Here is a 23,878-nt window from a genome sequence, read left to right on the forward strand (position 1 = left end):
GCCATAGGCTGTGCGTGAACAGCCCAGGAGTGAGGGTTCTCACAGCAGAGCAGGGTAAGGCTGGCTCCCATAGTCAAGGATTAGAGGGACCTAACAGATCACCAGTCCAGATAACACCAGAGGGGAACGTCACAACTAGTTATATATAAAGGATCCACTTATAAAGTTTACATATTCATAACAAACAATGAAAAAATGAACATTCTAATTCTTTTACCTCCTGTTCTTCTCTTCTCTTAGCTTCTTGCATCCGACGCTGTTCTTCCTGGGCCAGTCTCTCTTGTTCCTTTTGCTGATTTTTTAGCATTTCTTCATGAAAAGACTTAGAGGGTGGCTTATTATATTCACTGAGAAATGACTGTATGTGGTCCGCAAGTTCAAATATCATCACCTAAAAAAAGAGGTAAACACAAATGACACCGTTTTCAAAACGGTTCAAAATACAAAATGATATAGTAATGAGGCTTTAGAAAAGCAATAAAGTCAGTAGATTCTCATTGATAATGCTCAGCTAGTTATTATGAGAATTTAACACATTTCTCCTTATACCACTGTCTGTCAGAGCTATGGTTATTAACTGTGACATGACAGTCACTAATAGGGCATCAAAGAGAGCTTTCTCAAAAAAATGCACTAATTTCATTACAAATATGCAAACACTCTCCTGGATAAAACATAACAACTTCTAAACCAAATTATTTTAATGGTATTAAGAACAAAAGAAAATACATAAAAAAAAGAACGGCCATACTGGGTCAGACCAAAGGTCCATCAAGCCCAGTATCCTGTCCTCTGATAGCGGAAAATGGCAGGTGCCCCAAAGGGAATGAATAGATAGGTTATCATCAAGTGATCCATGCCCTGTCACCCAATCCCAGCTTCTGGCAAACAGAGGCTAGGGACACCATTCCTGCCCATCCTAGCTAATAACCATCGATGGACCTATCTTCCATGAATCTATCTAGCTCTCTTTTGAACCCCATTATAGTATTGGCCTTCACAACAGCCTCTGGCAAGAAGTTCCAGAGGCTGACAGTGTGTTGCAAAAAAAAAAATTGCTTGTGTTTGTTTTAAACCTGCTACCTATTAATTTCATTTGGTGGCCCCTTGTTCTTGTATTATGAGGAGTAAATAACACTTCCTTATTTATCTTCTCTATATCACTTATGATTTTATAGCCCTCTATCATATCTACCCTTATAGCCCTCTATCATATCTCTCCTTATATGGAAGCCATTCTATACCCCTAATCATTTTTATTGCTCTTTTCTGAACCTTTTCCAATTCCAATATATCTTTTTTGAGATGGGGCTACCACATCTGCATGCAATATTCAAGGTGTGGGCATACCATGGATTTATATAGGACCCATATGATATTTTCTGTCTTATTATCTACCCCTTTCTTGATGATTCCCAACATTCTGTTCACTTTTTTGACTGCTGCTACACATTGAGTGGATGATATCAGAGAACAATCCACAATGACTCCAAGAGCTCTTTTTCTTGAGTGGTAGCAGCTAATTTAGACCCACAGTTAGGATTATGTTTTCCAATGTGCATTACTTTGCATTTATCAACATTAAATTTCATCTGCCATTTTGTTGCCCAGTCACCCAGTTTTGTGAGATCCTTTTGTAGCTCTTCACAGTCTGCCTGGCACTTAACTATCTTGAGTAATTTTGTATCGTCTGCAAATTTTGCCACCTCACTGTTTACCTCTTTTCCCAGATTGTTATAAAAATGTTAAATAGGACTGAGCCCAGTACAGATCCCTTGGGGACACAACTATTTACCTCTCTCCATTCTGAAAATTGACCATTTATTCCTACCCTTTGTTTCCTATCTTTTAACCAGTTACCAATCCATGAGAGAATCTTTCCCCTTATCCTATGACTGCTTATTTTGCTGAAGAGCCTTTGGTAAGGGAGCTTGTCAAAGGCTTTCTGAAAATCTAAATACAGTATATACCCAGGATAGCCTTTGTCCACAGGCTTGTTGACCTCAAAAAATTCTAGTCTTCTTCTGTACATGGTCAAAAAATATTTCATTCTATAAAATGCAAGCCATTTAGTGTCTCTATAGCTGCATATTATTGTCCATGTTGCTGAGAACATATTGTTTATTTATTTGCTTTTATTAAATTGTGATCTTCTCTCTGCAAGCCAAATCCAGAGTTACAGCTGTAGAACCACTTTGGTGGTGACCACTTTTCATCATCTAGGGTAGCTTGGGATCCTGCTGAAAGACAGCTCATCTCAGTTCCAACTTTTATGCAGATTGACACTGAAAATCAACATTGTCAAAGTCAGCAAGGCACAGTTCCCTCTCACTAAAAACCATTTTCTATAAATAAAATGAAAAGGCCAGATGGATAGCTTTGATAAATGAATCCCTACATTCCTTAAACAAAGCAACATGGACAGTGAAAGGTAGAGCAAGCTTCCCCAATATGCCTCAACCATGCTCTGGACTGGAGAAACTGCTTCTGTGTGCTCAGAGAGCACATCAGTTTCTAAAGACCACACAGTTGTTAGCCTTCCTGAGACTGCAAAAAATGTGTCAACTGAGTTGATGATGATTATGTTATAAGCATTTGCTACAAACATTAAGCGCAGCAGTTCCTTCACCATCCAATAGGAATGGGATTGAGACTACTACCTAATTACACTGCTTGGCCTGTCAAATGATAATGATTTTCAGTCACTGCCAATTTTGGCTGGATATGAACTGATGACCAGACTGACCAAGTCTCCCAATAGGTCAAGGACACTGCCGTTCACAAGCAAAAAAACTCCTGACTCCTGACTTAATAATGTTATCACTGGAATATCTACCTTACCCAGAATCATGTGTGTTGGCCACACATGCATCAGCCTCTTGTGCTCTCTCTGAGTCAGAGACAGAAACTGATACGCTGTGTGGCTGACACACAAGATTCTGGGTAACGTAGCTGACCTTTGCTATGCTTCTGCCAATGGGAGTGTGGGAGGGGCAGCGTCGGCCGCCAATGGTAGGACAAGGGGAGCATGAAGCGGGGGGCATGGTGGCAAAAGCATACTGCCCAGGCAACGCAAGATAGAGGCAGATACTGAAAGGTGGGTCAGAAGGTCAGTATGTCAGGGACGGGATTATGCCCCATTCTTCTCCAGGCCTTGACTGCAGGAGGGAGAAGATGGATGGCAAAGGTTCAGAGATGGGGAACAGCCCCAGTCACCTAGGGCCTCAATGCAGCAAGGGGGGTTCAGAGATCAGGCAGGGTGGTTCATGCCCCATTCTCCCCAGGCTTTTTGGTACAGCAAGAGGGGGATGAAGGAGGGATAATGCCCTATCCTCTTCCAGGACACAGGGGAGCAGGGAGGGGGTAGGCCGAGGGGGTTTTGTTCTGCTGCAAGCATCCTGCCAAGAGCGAGCACCTTTTCTCCATTTTACCAGGTGTAACTATTGCCATGCTTCCCTGACCACTGCCAACAGCCATGTTTACTATAGCCCCAATGGAGTGGGGCCCAGAGGGGGAGGCAGCTGGAACTCTGCTCACCTTGTTGTGTATTCTATAGAGTACAGGGCAGTGTACTGGCTGGGATGAGAAACACGGAACAGGGATATTAGTGGAAGGACTGTGGAGACATTGGAGGGATGGGATGCCCCTGGAAGTTAATCTGAAAAATGTTGGCCAGTATGCTGATGACCTAGGATGAAAGGCCATTACCTGTCCTGTACACCATCTAGTAATAGCCCTTTCAAATCAATTAACCTGTTGAGTGAAAAAGACTATCAACTCTCCAAAATGAAAGCAACAGCACAAAGAGGATTTCACCTTTTCAGCTGAGTGATCTACTGATAAACCCATAGCATAGAGTTTGGTTTCAATTCAGGTGTGCATGTAACAGCACATTAAACTGTCTGCCTACAGGGAACTGAAATTTCCAAGAATCTTAAATATTTAATCCCTGGATTGCTCATAATAATGATGCCAGAAGGCAGTGTGGAACAGAAGACATAGCACAACACGAACACATTGGTTTGTCCCATGCACAAAGCAAAACACCCTTCCTACAGCATCACTGAACTAAAAGCAAGTGCAGAGAGAGAGAGAGAGAAAATAAAGAAGGTATTTTTTAGAATGTTTGTTTAGAAATAATGCTTTCCACTTACTGTTTAACACACCCTTACTTAGAGTAGGAAGATAAGGACCCTCCTTTGAGGGGTCCACATAGCGGACCACAATCTAATAAGCAGGCTCTCAGGGATCACCCTCCCATTCTTGATAGTAAGGATAACCCTGATTCATGATTGCATAATATATTCCTGTAGCAAGTACAGGAAATTGCTCACATGGAACAGTAATATTAGGAAATTATTTGATTATTTTAGCGCTTTTAATGTGATAGAGCAGCTAGAAGGAAGGAGGAATGTCAACATGACGTGACCAGTCACTTCTCTGAGGACCACCAGCAAGCACACAGGGGACCACCCCAGTGCACAGATCGCAGTCTGAGAACATCTGCCTTAAATGAAAGCAATATTTGAACTAACATTAACACATCTATTATAAAAATCAAGAGTACAATGTTGAACTGTTAATTCCTAGAAGGTACCAAAAAGTTTTGTAGCAATAATTCAGTACTAAACACAATTTGAATGAAAAATTATCTAAAATAATTCTTATAAAAGTATTATTCATCAGAGAACATATTATGTATGTATCAGAGAACATATTAAAAATAATAGAACAAGAATATGCTGTATAAATGGAAAAAGAGGTATATGTGCCAAGTGAACTGGCATATGGACATAGAAAAATGGTAGCAAAAATATTCTCCTGTTTTAATACATTGTAGGAGTTACTGCTGCTTAATTTTTTTTTCTTTTTCAAGGTTAAAACAAGCAAGTTAAACACAAACATATTTATATGTAAAATATGCACATGCACATAAGAAATGCATATTGCAAAACTCAACTTTTACAAAAGGCTTCCACATTCATTGTCAACCATTTGGATCATTTCAGTCCATATTCAGTCTACATGGATACTGAGTTTGTAAAACGTTTACATTGTTGCTTGTAGTTAACATACTTGAAGTGTTTATTAAAATCTGAATAAACTAAATACAAAATCTATATTTTGTAGTATATAAATAATCAGAATATTTAGCTCCTGTCTAACTAGTACTTTTCATGCATAGATCTCAAAGTGCTTTACAAAAGAAGGTCAGTATTAATATCCCCATCTTACAGATATGGAAATTGAGGCACACTTCCATGACCTGACCAGTACAGTTGGGGTTAGAATCCAGATCTCTTGTCCCACAATCCACTGTTGAATGCACCAGACCACACTGCCTTTGCCTTCACCAAGTAAAAAGTGTTTTTGACTAAACAGTTACAATGAATTTTAATTTCATTGTAAAATCAACAAACTGTATAAAATCCTCTCAATTTTATACACTGCTTGTTACTTTATATAAATGACAAACATTCTAAGGATATGATCCCATAGTCCCTAGACAGGCAGCGAATGCAAACTCAGTCTCTATGTAGTTTATTTTTGCTGGATGCGCGCACTAAACTTTCCTGAGTTGAGAAACTATTATGGGAAGAACAGAACCGTCACCCTGCTTTACTATAATATATAATCACATTCTAGGTTTGATGTATTTGTAGTTCGTTATTTTGATAACATTTTACTATACATAATTTTCAACATTATTTATGATCAATTAGGCTTTTCACAAAGTGAGAACTCTTACCTCTCCGCAGCGTTGTTTTGCCAAATCCTCTAGTCTGGATTTTAACAGATTAATGCTTTCATTCGACAAACCTTTTGCATTTTTCAGCTGTATTTCAGGGACACTGGAGAAAAGAGATCACAAGAAATGTTCTCTTATTAAGGATAAGGTGTACAAACAGATAAGGAGACCCATATAGACCACACGACAGGTCAAGAAGACTTTTTTTTTTTTTTTTTTGCAGGAACCTAACCATTGTCATTCAACACCCAAACAAGTAATACTCTATCTACACGATTATAAAAAAGTTTTGCTTCACACTCAGCGTAATCCGAATTGCTTGCACACAAGTACTCAACAGTTTCAACTAGCAGAAGAACCATCATGGTAACTCCATAGTCTGTGACAACTACAGTTCTAACCCAATACATTATTTTTTTTTAAAGGGATGTACTGAAAATGCAGTATTTCTGGCATAAGATATGGCAGTTTCGGATTTGCTGATTTTCCTTTTTCTTTATGTAAGCAATATATAATTAGTCTGAGGAATACACTGCAATAAAGTACACTCAGATAAATAACGAACATTTTAAAAAAGACATTTATAGGAGTAAGAAAAACATCTGCAGTTATACTATCTTAAACAAAAATTATAATGGTTATCAAGCCGTATACTGAACGTATACTGAAATCATCACTTGGTCAGGAACAACAGTTCCCTTCCCATATGTTAGATCATTGCACAACTGGGTATACTATTTTTCTTTGAGGCATCTGACACTGGCCACTGTTGGTGGCAGATGGACTATTGGGCTGTTCTGACACAATAGTACTTGTCCAGAAAATTACTATCAAGGCCAAATCCCAGTAGCAGCTGATCAACCACAACAACCACCCTTTTCATAATTCAAAGGAAATATCCATTAGCCCTCCAAAAGGCTAATTCAGCACAATACAGAACCAGCAGATGGTAGAACTATGACAAGCAGACAGTTTTAGAGTTGAAGATTTTGTTCCCCATTCAGCAAGGTACTGCATTAACTTTAAATTCATGAGTTGTCTCAATGATTTCAGTGGAAATACTCACATGTTTAAAGTTACATATAGGCTTAAATATCTTGCTGAATTAGTGCCTAAGTCTCCAATTGGCAGATGCATCTCTATTACTCACTGGCAGCTACATCACAGAACGTATGAGGATACTTCTATTTCAGGTACATGTTTTCAGATGGATTAATTATAGAAATAAGGTTACCCACTTATATGCTTCAACACTATGTGTCTAATGAATAGAGACACATTTAAATCAAGGCAAGAATAAGGGCAATGAACACAATGTTACACTTCAACTTTCATTTTTGTCAAGGAGAGAATAGAGAAAATATTAGACGACTATATTTTGATTTTCACTCACGTATCAGGGTAGGTTTGGGGACATTTGACCCACAAATCAACTTTGGCATAAACTTCTTTGTCACCTGTCAAACCCCGAGGACGCAGAACTAAACTGATTTCCGGAGGTTGTTTTACCTAAAATATAAAACAAGGCTTTTAATTTAAGCAGGAATTAATTCAGGGAAGTCTCATCCTGTGTTATGCAAGAGGTCAGATTGGATGATCCCAATAATCCCTCCTGACCTTAAAAATCTATGAATTTATTTACAATTAATTAGTGAACATATGAACCAACTCCATTGATTATCTTATTTTAAACAGTTCAACCTTAGTTTATCCAGCCTATGTGGGAAGATTCATGGAATAAGTGGAGATAGAGATATTCTGAAGTAGTAGTGGTGTACCATGAGTCATATTTAGGTAATGAGTGAGGTTAAACAGTGGTTCACTATATTTTAAATGGAGAAAGGTATGTGAAAAGTGACTGGCATTTTTTTAAATAAATGGAATTTAGAGTTATTTGTGGAATGTCACAGACAGCATGTTAGAGGGGCATTCCACAAAGGAAGAAATCTAAACTTACACTTAGGCGTTGTCTACACTGCCGCTTTACAGCACTGCAACTTTCTTGCTCAGGAGTGTGAAAAAACAGCCCCCTGAGCACAGCAAGTTTCAGCGCTGTAAAGTGGCAGTGTAGACAGTGCTCCCAGTGCTGGTAGCTATTCCCCTCGTGGAGGTGGTTTTTTTAAAGCACTGGGAGAGCCATGACTACACAGCCACAGTTGTTAGTGAAGAATGCCCTCAGTGTTAGACCTTCACAGCTTCCATATAACCCTGCTAGAGCAGAGAGATGGAGCTTTTTTATTTTAGGCATATTGGCAGAGTTTTGCTAACTACTATTTTCTCTCTTTCCTTTTCAGTTTTTTTAAATGTTTTTTGTAAACTGACAAAGTAAAGTGGAAAAAGTACACAGAAACTTTTTGACACTGGGAGTCTGGATTTACTAAGGACAAAAGCCAGAAGAAAGGTGAGTCATAGATGACAAACATGGTGGTAGAAAGGAAAGAAGAGGTAGCTGGAATGACAAAGGAAGAGCAACAAGAGGAAAACACAGGCTAGAAACATTCCAATGCCCCCACCATGTTCCTCAGGGCCAGGAGTGTATGGGCTTGTCTACATGGGGACACTCAGGAAAGTTAATGTGACTCAACTAAAGGTGTGAAGTTAATGCACATAAGTTAAAACATGTTAAACTACCTGTGGATTCTCTATTCAGGAGTAAAGTAGCCTTAGTGCACTATAATTTAGGAAGGGATTAAGTCCATATTGAAAATATTGACCTCAAGTTTCAGTGAGAATCATGAGATATGGGGACTGGCAGATATAAAAGGTAAGGGATGGCAGTGATACTTTCAGAGACACTGCAGGTAGTCCCTTGAGTAGCAAAAGAAGGGAACAGGCATGGGTAGGTTGGAAATGGCGAGTCCAGCAGAGAAGTTTGTAGGAGTTGGGAAAGGCAGAAAGGAAGGGCCCGGGCTGAGATGATATCACTGGAGGCGAGGAGGAAGCAGCAGAGAATATGTGGGAAGAGACTATGAAATCTAGAAGGGGAATGGAAAGAATTAGAGAAGAGTAGAATTATTAATCAATCAGTTATCCTAAGAAACAATTATTGAGAAATTGAAAGTTAGTGTGAGCCAAATAATCAGGGAAATATTATATGGTGAATCAATTATAGTATGCAACAAATATACAGAGAAACAACAGTAATATGAATCAGTGCAGAGAATCAGTTATGAGGTGAGTCAATTAAGCAAATAGGTATGCAATTAATCTATTAAGGAATTAATCAACTACAGAGGAAATAAGAATGCTGACTATTAATTAAAAAGTTGCATATGCAGAGTATTACTTATAGATAGAATTAAAAAAGGGTGCTGAGGATTAATTATAAAGTCAGTTATATAGAGGGCCATCAAAGAATTGGAAGACAATGGGCGACCAGAAAGGAGGTTGAATGCTTCTGGTGTTCTTGAGAAATCAAGGACTTGGTGATGTCAGCAACCACGTTCTAAAAATGTTCTGAAGGCGTGCCCTGCTCAAAGACAGAAATGGTGGCTGGTCTTAGCAAGGGAATGAAGGGTCTCTCTCAGAACACCGCTGAGAGACTAGCTAGGGTTAGAGAACTGAGTTACTCAAATAGGGAAAACATTGAGGACTTACCTCCTAGTTCAATCTAGGAGTTACTCCGACCATCACAAGAGAAACACCACCAAAACTTTGTTAATCATGAATAAAAGTATATTTGTTAAGGATCATATAAGTTTAAAGACAGTTTACACAGCACAAAATCCGTATTTTTATACACAGAACTGTCAGTTTAGCAGCAACCTTTTGGGGGGAGCCAGTAATAAAATATTCTAATGGCAATCCAAAATGATCTGTACTTTACATAGGCGTCTGGAAGAGATGGATGACGTTATTTATTCAGCATGAGAGTGGAATTATCATATACAACAATGTATCAGTTTAGGTGAGGATGGGAGGGGCTTTCCTTTAAAGTCAACCCCAAATTATCCTTTTATTTCATTTACATCGTTCTAGAACATGCAGGTGATAATTCCCCGATGCCATCAAATAAGTGTCATACACAGATGTCTTAGGTTAGCAGCAGCTTGATAGGGAGGGAGTGCCAGGGAAACTCATTCCTTCCTTGATAATGAATCCATTAGTTATGTTTAGAAACAGCTCTTGGGAGAAGAACAACGGGACAATTCCCACTGCTGATCCCAGATCCCTATTAACAGTCTTGCTCATTTCTGTTTATTGATTACTATAGGCAGAACTTTCAAGTGGAGTTCCAGATGGAGGAAACTCATTTTAGCCTTTATTACACTAGAGAGTTTTAGCAAAAACTTCCCACCAACTTTCAATGGTAGCACCAGTGGCAACCCTAGTCTAGACACGGGGTCAGCAGCTTCTTAGTTAATTGTATTAATTAAATTCAATATTAAAGCTACTCCTTGAAAAGTGTAATTAATACTGTGATAAAAAGTCCAGCAGTGGCTTGAGCTTTGGCTATAGCTGCAGCTAAACAGGAGATCATTTTTGCTACAACTCCCTAGTGTAAACGTGGCCTGAAAGGCAGTCTGCTCAGTTTATCATTATTATAACTTTTCACTGTTCCTGTAGTGCCAACTCAGGGCTGGTAATGCTGTGTGTGCTAGCGGAGGCAGGCTCTGCCGCTTACACTCTGCTCCGCAGGCGAGGTAAGAAAAGCTTTGCCAGGTCTCCAAGAAAGGTCCCGCAGCGGTGCATGGAACTGGGCTGGGGGGACACACTCAGAAACGTGCAGCGCAGCGGCAGCTACAGACGCTTGCCTGACAGCGTGTCAGGAACAAGGCTCCCTCCCTTTACCGCACCCGGGGCTCTCGCATTAACACCAGCTCCGGGGCCGTAAGGGAAGGGAGCTGCGCACATCTGGCGGGGCAGGCTTGCGCGCTGTGCGAGAGGATGTGGGGTAGCTCCAGCAGCGGGCAACACCCCCTCCATGCAGGTCTGTGTGGAGACCAGCAGAGCGACGCGGGGGCGCGACAGGGGGACTGGAAAGGCGCCCCCCTCCCCGGGTGGGGGTTCTGTACAGAAACCCCGCCCCAGGCTCCTCGAAGGGGGGAAGGGCAGGACAAGGGGACACCCCAACAGGACACACTTTTTGTCGCAGCAATGCCAGGCTAACCGGGCTCCCTTCAGGGCACCCCCCCCACCCACGCGCCGGGCTCCCTCGGCCAGGCTCCCACGCGGCCGCCCCACGCGCCGGGCTGCCGCAGGCCGCGCAGCTCGCTACCTTCCAGGGCCGCTCCTGCCGCAGGTCTCGGAAGTCCTGCCCGTAGATGGACTCCAGCACCTGCAGCTCGTTCTCCTGGCGGAGCGGGTAACTCTCCGGGGCCTCCTCCGCCCCCGGCGCGCCGCTCACCCGGGCCATGTCAGCTCCGGCGGCTGCAGCGGGAGCCGCTGCCAGCCATGGCAGGGCCGCCGCCAAGCACTGGCCGCACCGGGCGCTTGCTACCCTGGAGGCGGCTGGGGCGCCAGCGAGAGCGCGGCCCTTCCGCCTTGGGAGCCGGTCTCTGCTGCAGGCCCCACCCGCCGCTGGTGCTGCCCCCCGCGGTCGCAGGAGGAGCCGCCGTCTCTCAGGCCCCGTGAAAAGAGGGCCTCCCGGGCCCCGCCATGGCCTCCCCCCTACAGCTCAGCCCCGGGACGTGTCCTGACATTTGCACAGCGCTTCTCCTGCTCAGCCCCAGATCCTCCCAGACCCCTCCTGGCGTCTGCCAGATGAAGGGGAAAGGAACAAGACTGGAGCACCCGCGGGGGAAATGATACTCTGAACTTGACTGGAACTGGCTCTCAAAAAGTCCTCACTCTAAGACTGTAAATATTTCAAAGTCTGTTAGGTAAACGGATAGTTTCTAATGTTTATGAACCTTAGAGACGTCTCATACATTAGCTTTTGGGGGCGTGGGTGCAATTAAGATCGCAGCCCCATTTTGTTAGGTGCTGCGGAAGACATGGTCCCAGCCCCAGAAGCTTAATAAAATTCTGTTTCATGCAATGCATAGTAAAGTTTCAAAGCTGTATTAAGTTCATGTTCCGTTGTAAACTTTTGAAAGAACCTAACAGTTTATTCAGATTTACAAACACTCCATTCCTTGAGGTGTTTGTAACTCTGAGGTTCTACTGTATTTTTAAGGTGCTTAGATATCCTCAGATGAAAATAATTATAGAATGGCAAAGTACGGTTACTATTAATAAAGACTATATTGTGCAAAATCTTGTTACATTGAAGAGCTGTTAATTCTTAAAATATTATTCCTTAATATAAGGAAACTAGATAAAATTCAGTAGATATCAAAATCATTGCAGAAGCAAATGTTATATTTCAGAAGTAAGAATCACTTAAAACTATCATGCTTACTCTGTCCTGACACATTGTTCTCAATGCTCGTAGTATATCTCTGCAGATTTTTCTAGGGATAGGCACCAACTCTGTGTGTGCTCTGGGGCTGGAGCACCTGACCCACTGAAAAAAAAAGAGTGGGTACTCAGCACCCACTAGTGGGCCCCGCTGATCAGCTCCTCTGCTCCCCCCAGAGCCTCCTGCCTGCTGCTGATCAGCAGCGGGCAAGAAGTGCTGGAGGATATGAGGAGAAGCAGGGGCAGGAAGAGGCGGAGGGAGCGGGAAGGGGCAGGAGCAGAGTGGGCACAGCAAGAGGCAGAGCTGGGGTGGAAAGGGGTGGAGTGGGGGCAGGGCCTGGGGCAGAGCTTGGGTGGAGCACCGCTAGGAAATCAAAGTTGGTTCCTGTGTTTCTGGGCATTCAGGAGTTGGATACACATTCTGCACTCTTTTCCTTTTCCAGGTAGTTACAACTCCAGGTAGTAAGATTCACCAGCAGGTACTAGACAGCCACCTTCTATTGCCTTCCTATATAAGGAATAGCAGAATGTGCTATTTGGTAGTAGTTGTCTCGTAGAATCATAGAATATCAGGGTTGGAAGGGACCTCAGGAGGTCATCTAGTCCAACCCCCTGCTCAAAGCAGGACCAATCCCCAACTAAATCATCCCAGCCAGGGCTTTGTCAAGCCTGACCTTAAAAACCTCTAAGGAAGGGGATTCCACCACTTCTCTAGGTAACCCATTCCAGTGCTTCACCACCCTCCTAGTGAAAACGTTTATCCTAATATCCTAAACCTCTCCCACTGCAACTTGAGAGCATTACTCCTTGTGTCATTTGGTACCACTGAGAATAGTCTAGATCCATCCTCTTTGGAACCCTCTTTCAGGTCGTTGAAAGCAGCTATCAAATCCCCCCTCGTTCTCTTCCGCAGACTAAATCCCAGTTCCCTCAGCCTCTCCTCATAAGTCATGTGCTCCAGCCCCCTAATCATTTTTGTTGCCTTCTGCTGGACTCTCCAATTTTTCCACATCCTTCTTGTAGTGTGGGGCCCAAAACTGGACACTGTACTCCAAATGAGGCCTCACCAATGTTGAATAGAGGGGAATGATCACATCCCTCAATCTGCTGACAATGCTCCTACTTATATAGCCCAAAATGCCGTTAGCCTTCTTGGCACCAAGGGCACACTGTCGACTCATATCCAGCTTCTCGTCCACTGTAACCCCTAGGTCCTTTTCAGCTCCTTTAGGAAAAGCAGGCTCTGAGATCAGCCAGATAGGTTCCATACTCACATGACTGCACCATTCTGAAGGGTAGACTCAAACGGTACCAACTACTCCTTCTCCATTTACATGCATCTTAAAAAGCCAATGACCCTTCCAACATTCAATATGGAAACAATTCTGATTCTCATCGAATAGTTAAATCACAGAACTGGGAGCCAGGAGATCTGGGTTCTATTCACAGTTCTGCCACAGACTCACTGGGTGACCTTGGCCAAGTCATTACACTTTTGTGCCTCAGTTTCTCTAACTGTAAAATCCTGACCTACTGTACAGAAGTGTTGAAAGGCCTTTGAGACTTCTATATACTAGAGAAATGCACTCTATTATTCTTTAACAACAGTTTCTGAGCCTCACTTTTCTATTTTAATTACTTGGAAGTATTTGCATGAAAACAATCTGGGTTTTAAGAATTTGTCCATTTGTGTTGTTCATTCACACAAAAGTAACTAATTTTGATGTCTCAGTGAATTAATGTCTAGATTATTGGTAATGCCACAGGCAGAAGATTGTAACATGAAATAGGGGAAAGAGCAGCAGAACAGGCAAACTCTTTAATAAGGTAGAAGAATACTGAAAATACTCTAGAAGAATAGAATTGTCTCTCAGTAGAATGGGCTTCAAAGTTTTTCATGCAGAATCAGCAATTCTTTAATTGTTCTGCACAATTATGTCCTTCCAAGTGCAAATAAGATATACACGTGTACACATGCAGCTGAGTTGGGATATATTACAGTAGAACCTCAGAGTTATGAACACCAGAGTTACAAACTGACTCAGTCATGTGATGTTGCACTCTATAGGATTTTATTAAAATATGCTAATAGGCATGAATATAAGTAACTGGAATACGCTTCATGCAAAGGGTCTCTTGTAAGGTATCATTACAAAGTTTATAATCTACTGAGTGTGGTCATCCTATTTGTATAGATGTATCACTCTTGTATCTGAAACCAGAAATATAAAATATAACTCTGAGGGCCTATTGTAATTATGCAAAGTGTGGGCCATTAATGATGGTTTGGAATCTTGATGGCTCCCGTTAACCAGGACAATTGTCTGTAGATGGCTCTGTTTTACTTGTAAGTCTTCCTGTATAAGTATGTGCTGGCAAGTGGGTAATGAAGGCTTACAATGACGTGATCATGTCACCTGAACTGGAATCCATCTTTAACCTGGTGCGTTTCCATTGAGAAGGATGGGGTGGGAACCCAGAGAAGGACAAAGGATTCCTGCTTTATGCAAAAGATATATAAGTGGGTGGAACAGAACAAAGAGGAGAGCCATCATGAGAAATCCTCTGGCTACCACTTGAGCTGGAACAAGGGCTGTACTAGGGAAAAGGATTGTGCCCAGACTAGGAAGGCATCCAGTCATGTGGTTCAGACCCTGGGTCTGTGCTGGAGCAAACTGGCATGTCTGCTTAACAAAACAGGGTGCTGGAGTCCTGAGCTGACAGGGAAAGCAGAGGCGGAAGTAGTCTTGGCACATCAGTTGGCAGTTCCTAAGGGGGTTTCTGTGATCCAACCAGTCATACCACACACCTCATTTGGAAGCAGAAGTACACTATCAGGCAGCAGCAGAGTTCAAAAAAAAAAGAAAAAAAAAGGGAAAGTTTATAAAAAGATTTGCAAAGAGAGAACACTGTTTCTGTGCTTGTTTCATTTAAATTAAGATGGTTAAAAGCATGTTTCTTCTGCCTAGCAAAGTTTCAAAGTTGTATTAATTGTAAACTTTTGAAAGAACCACCATAACGTTTTGTTCAGAGTTACAAACATTTCACTGTTACAAACAACCTCCGTTCCCCAGGTGTTCATAACTCTGAGGTTCTACTGTATGAAGTAAGATGTTGGTTACAATTTTCTCTACAGCTACCCAGGTCACAGGGCAAAGTGGACTGGCACTAGGACAACATGTAAAACAGAGCCCAACGCCTCACAGAACACTGGACTAACACTTTGGCAAGGCAAAGAATGCAGGCCAATATCCACAGGGCAAAACTGAGCCAGGACCGAGGGCAGATATGGAGCTACCCTGAAAATTCAAGGGCACAGGCGACAGCATCCTAATGGATAAAGGGTGAGATCATATGTAGTGAATGAGAACTGAGGCCTGATCTACGCTAGGGGTTTATACCGAATTTAGCAGCGTTAAACCGAATTAACCCTGCACCCGTCCACACAACGAGGACCTTTATATCGATATAAAGGGCTCTTAATATCAATATCTGTACTCCTCCCCGACGAGGGGAGTAGCGCTCAAATCAGTATTGCCATTTCGGAATAGGGTTAGTGTGGCTGCAATTTCAACGGTATTGGCCTCCTGGAGCTATCCCACAGTGCACCATTGTGACCACTCTGGACAGCAGTCTGGAGTCGGATGCACTGGCCAGGTAGACAGGAAAAGTCCCGCGAACTTTTGAATTTCATTTCCTGTTTGCCCAGCGTGGAGAGCTGATCAGCACAGGTGACCACGCAGAGCTCATCAGCACAGGTAACTATGCAGTCTGAGAATCAAAAAAGAGCTCCAGCATGGACCGCATGGGTGGTACTGGATCTGATCGCTATATGGGGAGAGGATTCCGTGCTAACAGAACTCCATTCCAAAAGATGAAATGAAAAAACATTTGAAAAAATTTCCAAGGCCATGATGGAGAGAGGCCACACCAGGGACTCAGTACTGTGCCGTGTGAAAGTTAAGGAGCTCAGACAAGCCTACCAGAAAACCAAAGAAGTAAACAGAAGGTCCGGGGCAGGGCTGCAAACATGTTGCTTCTACGCTGAGCTGCATGCAATTCTAGGTGGGTCCGCTACCACTATCCCACCCCTGTCCATGGATTCCAAGGTGGGGGTAATCTTAGCCTTGCCTGAGGATTCTGTGGATGGGGAAGAGGAGGACGAGCTTGCAGAGAGCACACAGCACTCCATTCTCCCCAGCAGCCAGGAGTTTTTTCTCAGCCTGACAGAAGTACCCTCCCAGCCTTCCCAAGCCACTATCCCAGACAATGAAGCCATGGAAGGGACCTCTGGTGAGTATACCTTTGTAAATATAAAACATGGTTTAAAAGCAAGCGTTTTTTAATGATTAATTTGCCCTGAGGACTTGGGATGCATTCGCGGCCAGTACAGTTACTGGAAAAGTCTGTTAACATGTCTGGGGATGGAGCAGAAATCCTCCAGGGACATCTCCATGAAGCTCTCCTGGAGGTACTCCAAAAGCCTTTGCAGAAGGTTTCTGGGCAGGGCAGCCTTATTCCGTCCTCCATGATAGGACACTTGACCACACCATGCATGTAGCAAGTAATGTGGTTTCATTGCATGACAAAGCCTAGCTGCGTATGGTCCCGGTGTTTGCTGGCATTCAAGCAACATCCGTTCTTTATCTCGCTGTGTTATCCTCAGGAGAGTGATATCGTTCATGGTAACCTGGTTGAAATACGGGAATTTAATTAAGGGGACAGAGATAGTTGGGCTGTTGCCTGTGGCTTAAAATAAATCCTTCCCTGCACTCAGCCAAGCAGGGGGAGGGTGAGGGTGATTGGTGCTGAGCTTTTTCGCGTTTGGCTAGCTGGGATCTTCCCTGCTGCCAGCCACGTGGTGGTGGGGGGAGGGTGGCTAGCAGCGATCTTTCATGATACCAGCCACACGGTGGGGGGAGGGGTAAAGCGATCATCCCAGAGAATTGGATGGGGGCAGTTCTGGTGCTGCACGTTAAGAGGAAAGAAGCAGCACTCAACGGGCTTTGCTTCCTATTTGAGAAAGGAGGGCGCTGGATATATGAAGGCTGCAGAAGCTGAAAGACAATGGCTTACCAATGGCCACATGCAAGCCGAATTCTGATGCCTGGACCTGCGTCTGTGATCTCTAACACCAAAGCCGCAGGCACTCAATATTAAGATGCAAAATGCAACCTTGTAGTGAGATCACATGTGCTATGTGCTATGTAAGGTGAATAGTGTTGTTCACCGTGAAAGAGTATAACCATTGTTCTGTAAAATGTATCTTTTTAAATACTTCTCTCCCTTTTTCCCTCCCTCCTGCAGCTGCAAATTTTTCAAGTCTCCCTCCTCCGTCCCGAAGGCTATCTCAGATAAGGCGGCGGAAAAAAATGACGCAAGACAAAATGTTCTTGGAAATCATGGAAGTGACCCGCAATGAAAGAGCTCATCTGAATGAGTGGAAGGACGTGGTATCAAAGTACAGGAAAGATGCCAGTGACCGTGAGGACAGGAGGGACCAACGTGAGGATAGGAGGGACGAACATCAGGAGAGGAGAGATGCTTGAGATGAGAGGTGGCGGCAGGAAGATCTGAGGTGTCGGGATGCAACTCTGGGGCTGCTGCGTGATCAAACGGACATGCTCCGGCATCTGGTGGAGCTTCAGGAACAGCAGCAGGATCACAGAGTGCCGCTGCAGCCCCTATATAACCATCCTCCCCCCTCATCATGTTCCTTAGCCTCCTCACCCACCAGACGACTAAGAACGTGTGGGGGGAGGCTCCGTGCACCCGCCCATTCCAAAAGGCTGTCATTATTTTGAAATTTTTTTAGTGGCCTTTTCCTTCCCTCTTATCCTCCTCCCAAACCCCATCCGGGCTACCTTGTCAGTTCTCTCCCTCTTTTTATAATTAATTAATAAAGAATATATGATTTTTAAAAGAGAGTGACTTTATTTTCTTAGGAAGCAACCGGTAATCGAAGGGGGAGGGTGAGTGTGTCATAACATATTTCCCAGATTTGGACCTTAGCGTCCAAAATATGGGTGTTAGCATGAAAACCTCCAAGCTTAGTTACCAGCTTGGACCTGGTAAAGCTGCCACCACCCAAAAAATTAGAGTGTTTTGGGGCACTCTGGTCCCCCAAAAAACCTTCCCTGGGGACCCCAAAGACCCAAATTCCTTGAGTCTTACAACAAAGGGGAATAAACCATTTCCCCCCCCTTCTCCCTTCCAGGTGTTCCCTCCCTAGGTTCCTGGAGAGATACACAGAAGCATGCTCCGTGAATCTAAACAGAGGGACTCCACCCTCCCCGTTTCCAGTCCTGGAAAACACAAGTACCGAGAGAGAGATAACCTCTCCTCTTCCTCCCTCACCCAGAGGGTATGCAAAGTCAGGCTTAGTAAATCTAACACAGAGAGATTTTCCCCCTGACTTCTTCCTCCCACCAATTCCCTGGTGAGTTACAGATTTAATTCCCTGGAGTTCCCCACTAAAGAAAAACTCCAACAGGTCTTAAAAAGAAAGCTTTATGTAAAAAGAAAGAAAAATACATAAAAATGGTCTCTCTGTATTAAGGTGACAAATACCGGGTCAATTGCTTAAAAGAAATATGAATAAACAGCCTTATTCAAAAGAACACAATTCAAAACACTCCAGCAACTACACACATGTAAATACAAAAGAAAAAAAACAATAATCCCTATTGTTTTATGATCTTTGTACTCACAACTTGGAAGCAGAAGATTAGAAAGCAGGAGACAGAAAAATCCTTCCCATAGCCTAGAGGGACAGACACAAGACAAAGAACAAAGAACTCCACACACAAACTTCCCTCCACCCAGATTTGAAAAAGTCTTGTTTCCTGATTGGTCCTCTGGTCAGGTGTTTCAGGTTACTCCTTTCCAGGTGAAAGAGACATTAACCCTTAGCTATCTGTTTATGACAGGGTGGCTTACAGGGAATGAGTCAGTCGGGGAGGGGGCAGTGTTTCATCAAGGAGAAACAAACACAACAGTCACACCGTATCCTAGCCCATGATGAAACTGATTTTCAAAGCCTCTCTGATGCTCACCGCTTCCTGGTGTGCTCGTCTAATCCCCCAGGTGTCTGGCTGCGCATAATCAGCGGCCAGGTGATTTGCCTGAGCCTCCCACGCCACCATAAAGGTCTCCCCCTTACTCTTACAGAGATTGTGGAGCACACAGCAAGCAGCAATAACAAAGGGGACATTGGTTTGGCTGAGGTCTGAGCGAGTCAGTAATGTGCGCCAGTGCGCCTTTAAATGGCCAAATGCACATTCTACCACCATTCTGCACTTGCTCAGCCTGTAGTTGAACAACTCCTGACTACTGTCCAGGCTGCCTGTGTATGGCTTCATAAGCCATGGCATCAAGGGGTAGGCTGGGTCCCCCAGGACAACTACAGGCACTTCAACATCCCCAACTGTTAATTTCTGGTCTGGGAAGTAGTTCCCTTGCTGCAGCTGTTTAAACAGAGTAGTGTTCCTGAAGACGCGAGCGTCATGAACCCTTCCCGGCCATCCCATGTGATGTTGGTGAAACATCCCTTGTGATCCACCAGTGTTTGCAGCACCATGGAAAAGTACCCCTTGTGGTTTATGTACTGGGTGCCCTGGTGCTCCGGTGCCAAGATAGGGATATGGGTTCCATCTATCGCCCCACCACAGTTAGGAAATCCCATTGCAGCAAAGCCAGCCACTATGACCTGCACATTTCCCAGAGTCACAACCTTTTGTAGCAGCAGCTTAATGATTGCTTTGGCTACTTGCATCACAGCAGCCCCCACAGTAGATTTTCCCACTCCAAATTGATTCCTAACTGACCGGTAGCTGTCTGGCGTTGCAAGCTTCCAGAGGGCTATCGCCACTCTCTTCTCAACTGTGAGGGCTGCTCTCATCTTGGTATTCTGATGTTTCAGGGCAGGGGAAAGCAAGTCACAAAGTTCCATGAAAGTGCCCTTACGCATGTGAAAGTTTCGCAGCCACTGGAAATCGTCCCATACCTGCAACACTATGCCATCCCACCAGTCTGTACTTGTTTCCCTGGCCCAAAATCGGCATTCCATGGCTAGAACCTGCTCCATTACCAGCAGGATCTCCAAAGCGCAGGGGCCCGCGGTTTGAGAGAATTCTGTGTCCATGCCCTCATCGCTCTCGTCACTGCGCTGCCGTAGCCGCCTCCTCCTCACCTGGTTTTGCAAGTCCTGGTTCAGCATAGACTGCACGAGAATGCGTGAGGTGTTTACAACGTCCATGACTGCTGTCTTGAGCTGAGCAGGGTCCATGCTTGCCATGCTATGGTGTCTGCACAGTTCACCCAGGAAAAAGGGCACGAAACGGTTGTCTGCTACTTGCACGGAGGGAGGGGTGAGGCTGTACCCAGAACCACCCGCGACAATGTTTTTTGCCCCATCAGGCACTGCGATCTCAACCCAGAATTCCAATGGGCAGGGGAGACTGCGGGAACTATGGGATAGATATGGGATAGCTACCCACAGTGCAACGCTCAGGAAATCAACACTAGCCTCGGTACATGGACACATACCGCTGAATTAATGTGCTTAGTGTGGCTGCGTGCACTTGACTTTATACAATCTGTTTTAAAAAACCAGTTTCTGTAAAATCGGAATAATCCCATAGTGTAGACATACCCTAAGTGTGAGAGATGTGTGCCGCCATGCTGGAATTTAGGAACCCCTCGGAAATTATGCCTCTGCAGATTTTGCATTGGAAGGATAATATAAGCAATACAATGCAGCCCCAAGGCCATGAGTGGGATATGACACAGGGTAATTCAGCTCTGATCACTTAAAGGGACACACCTTTTTCAGTTTAGACTGGTCATCTTTGTATGTGATCATCAGAGCTAGAGCCAGATCACCCTTCTCTCTTCGGGTTCCTTCGCACAGAAGAGGGTGCTCTGCTTCACTCACAGTCGTCTTCATGTCTCCAGGGAATAAACAGAAGTGTAAATATTTGCATCAGTCCCTCTTTATTTTCTGTGAAAAAATATTTATATACAGAAATATATACAGGAATAATGAATAAATGGACATAGCCTTCTTTAAACACAATACAGCGGACAAGTCAGTTTATGGCAAAAGTCATTTATTTAGCTGCAAACTTAGGTGGCATATGTGACAAATATGGCAATTTCCTGCAATATCTTTGGGAGATCTTACTAGTTTATGTATCATTGTGGGCCATGAGTGAATGTAATCCATGGGGGGAGGGGGACAACAGCCCACCAGGAACTTAGAAAATTGTGGGAGGTTGTAACCGTTGGGGTCCAGACATTCCCATTGGAGGGCAGAAGCTTTAACCCGCTCCCCTCAAAAAATAACCTGTTAAATCAACTGATTGTATACAAGAGAGACAAGGTGGATGAGGTAATATCTTTTATCAGAGCAACTTCTGTTGATATGAGAGAGAAACTTTTGAGCTTCAGGTCTAGACCCGAAGAAGAGTTCTGTGTAAACTTGAAAGTCTGTCTGTCTCACCAACAGAAGTTGGTCCAATAAAAGATGTTACCTCACCCATCTTGTCTTTCTAATATCCTGGGACCGACACGAGTACAACAACACTGGATCCAACAATTGTATACAATATTATTGTACTATAACACATACCAAGTAAGGTCTTTTATGAAAGCTTGTAATGGTCTGAACTTAATGGTCATTATAAGATATTAATACAGACCATGGTTATGAATGTATATATGGGTATATAGAGAAAATAATAAATTTTAACTATGGTACAACTTTAGCATCATCTCACAACAGGACAGTGAAGAAATCAGGCAGGAAGTACTACCTCCCAAACCAGTTGTTTACATGAACCCAGCTTCAAGTACCCATACCCTGTACAACCCACGAAAAGTCTAGGATGGGCCATTAAAGTTAATAGAAAGACATTGTGACAACTGAGGATTTCCCAACCTTGAATAGGTATAGTGACTAAAGAAAAAACAAACCCTGCAAACCCTTTTAAAATGGAAGGAGTTTGAGGTGAAAGACACCCAGAAACTGAGGGATAGCTTCTAGGTAGGAAGCTGTCCGTGAAATATTGGCTCTCTCCTATAGTTAAAGGGTACACTGGGAAACTGTTCAAAGGCAATAGGTAATTTGTATTAGAAAAGGGAATTTATCTAACATGGAAGTGTAAAGCCTGTGGTTGTATCTTTATTTACTGTGTAATTTGTATGTGTTTGTTTTCCCTTACTATTTCGTCTTTGAATCTGTGGTTTTTCTATTAAATAAACCTTTTGTTTATTTTTACCCCAAGCACATCTCTGGTGTGCAAACTGGGTGGAGTGTGGGGACCAAAGTAAGCAAGTATCTGAGGAGCTGGTCTCATGTCACTGGGGGTGATGAACCAAAGGGGAAAAGTCTGAGTGTCTGATAGTTAAAAGAACTCAGGGAGGACAAATTTGTAGAAACTTGGGACTGGAAGGGCTGTTGGTGTCATTCTGCAAGAAGTAACTTTGTCAGTAGCTACTAGTGTGGTGCTCTGCCCTTGTTCGATGATAGACTCATAGACTCTAGGACTGGAAGGGACCTCGAGACGTCATCGAGTCCAGTCCCCTGCCCTCATGGCAGAACCAAATACTGTCTAGACCATCCCTAATAGACATTTATCTAACCTACTCTTAAATATCGCCAGAGATGGAGATTCCACAACTTCCCTAGGCAATCTATTCCAGTGTTTAACTACCCTGACAGTTAGGAACTTTTTGCTAATGTCCAACCTAAATCTCCCTTGCTGCAGTTTAAGCCCATTGCTTCTTGTTCTATCATTGGAGGCTAAGGTGAACAAGTTTTGTCCCTCCTGCTGATGACACCCTTGTAGATACCTGAAAACTGCTATCATGTCGCCTCTCAGTCTTCTCTTTTCCAAACTAAACAAACTCAATTCCTTCAGCCTTCCTTCATAGGTCATGTTCTCAAGACCTTTAATCATTCTTGTTGCTCTTCTCTGGACCCTCTCCAATTTCTCCACATCTTTCTTGAAATGCGGTGCCCAGAACTGGACACGATACTCCAGTTGAGGCCTAACGAGCGCAGAGTAAAGCGGAAGAATGACTTCTCGTGTCTTGTTTACAACACACCTGTTAATGCATCCCAGAATCACGTTTGCTTTTTTTGCAACAGTATCACACTGTTGACTCATATTAAGCTTGTGGTCTACTATGACCCCTAGATCTTTTTCTGCCATACTCCTTCCTAGACAGTCTCTTCCCATTCTGTATGTGTGAAACTGATTGTTCCTTCCTAAGTGGAGCACTTTGCATTTGTCTTTATTGAACTTCATCCTGTTTACCTTAGACCATTTCTCCAATTTGTCCAGATCATTTTGAATTTTGACCCTGTCCTCCAAAGCAGTTGCAATCCCTCCCAGTTTGGTATCATCCGCAAACTTAATAAGCGTACTTTCTATGCCAACATCTAAATCGTTGATGAAGATATTGAACAGAGCCGGTCCCAAAACAGACCCCTGCGGAACCCCACTTGTTATACCTTTCCAGCAAGATTGGGAGCCATTAATAACTACTCTCTGAGTACGGTTATCCAGCCAGTTATGCACCCACCTTATAGTAGCCCCATCTAAATTGTACTTTCCTAGTTTATCTATAAGAATATCATGCGAGACCGTATCAAATGCCTTACTAAAGTCTAGGTATATCACATCCACCGCTTCTCCCTTATCCACAAGGCTCGTTATCCTATCAAAGAATGTTATCAGATTAGTTTGACACGATTTGTTCTTTACAAATCCATGCTGGCTA

General features: G+C 43.5%; 2 protein-coding genes across 4 annotated transcripts in view; one reads left to right on the top strand and one right to left on the bottom strand.

The window, feature by feature from the left end:
• The window catches only part of EIF2AK4 (eukaryotic translation initiation factor 2 alpha kinase 4), a 74,865-nt gene extending 63,708 nt beyond the window's left edge, over positions 1–11,157 (bottom strand). For 2 of the 3 annotated variants that reach the window (XM_050954777.1, XM_050954776.1), the window contains exons 1-4: positions 10,968–11,157; positions 7,143–7,258; positions 5,750–5,852; positions 218–391 (exon numbers count right to left, since the gene is read on the bottom strand). In XM_050954777.1, the coding sequence (XP_050810734.1) occupies positions 218–391; positions 5,750–5,852; positions 7,143–7,258; positions 10,968–11,105 (531 nt within the window). In that variant the 5' untranslated portion in view covers positions 11,106–11,157. Of the gene's footprint in view, positions 1–217; positions 392–1,970; positions 2,238–5,749; positions 5,853–7,142; positions 7,259–10,967 lie in introns of those variants that run through there. The other variant, XM_050954778.1, reaches the window with a different exon arrangement.
• FSIP1 (fibrous sheath interacting protein 1) overlaps positions 1–23,878 on the top strand; it is a 597,082-nt gene that overhangs the window by 286,107 nt on the left and 287,097 nt on the right. The gene's annotated exons all lie outside the window — the stretch shown is intronic.

Source organism: Gopherus flavomarginatus, chromosome 5 (assembly GCF_025201925.1).
Source record: "Gopherus flavomarginatus isolate rGopFla2 chromosome 5, rGopFla2.mat.asm, whole genome shotgun sequence".
NCBI classification, from domain to species: Eukaryota; Metazoa; Chordata; order Testudines; family Testudinidae; genus Gopherus; species Gopherus flavomarginatus.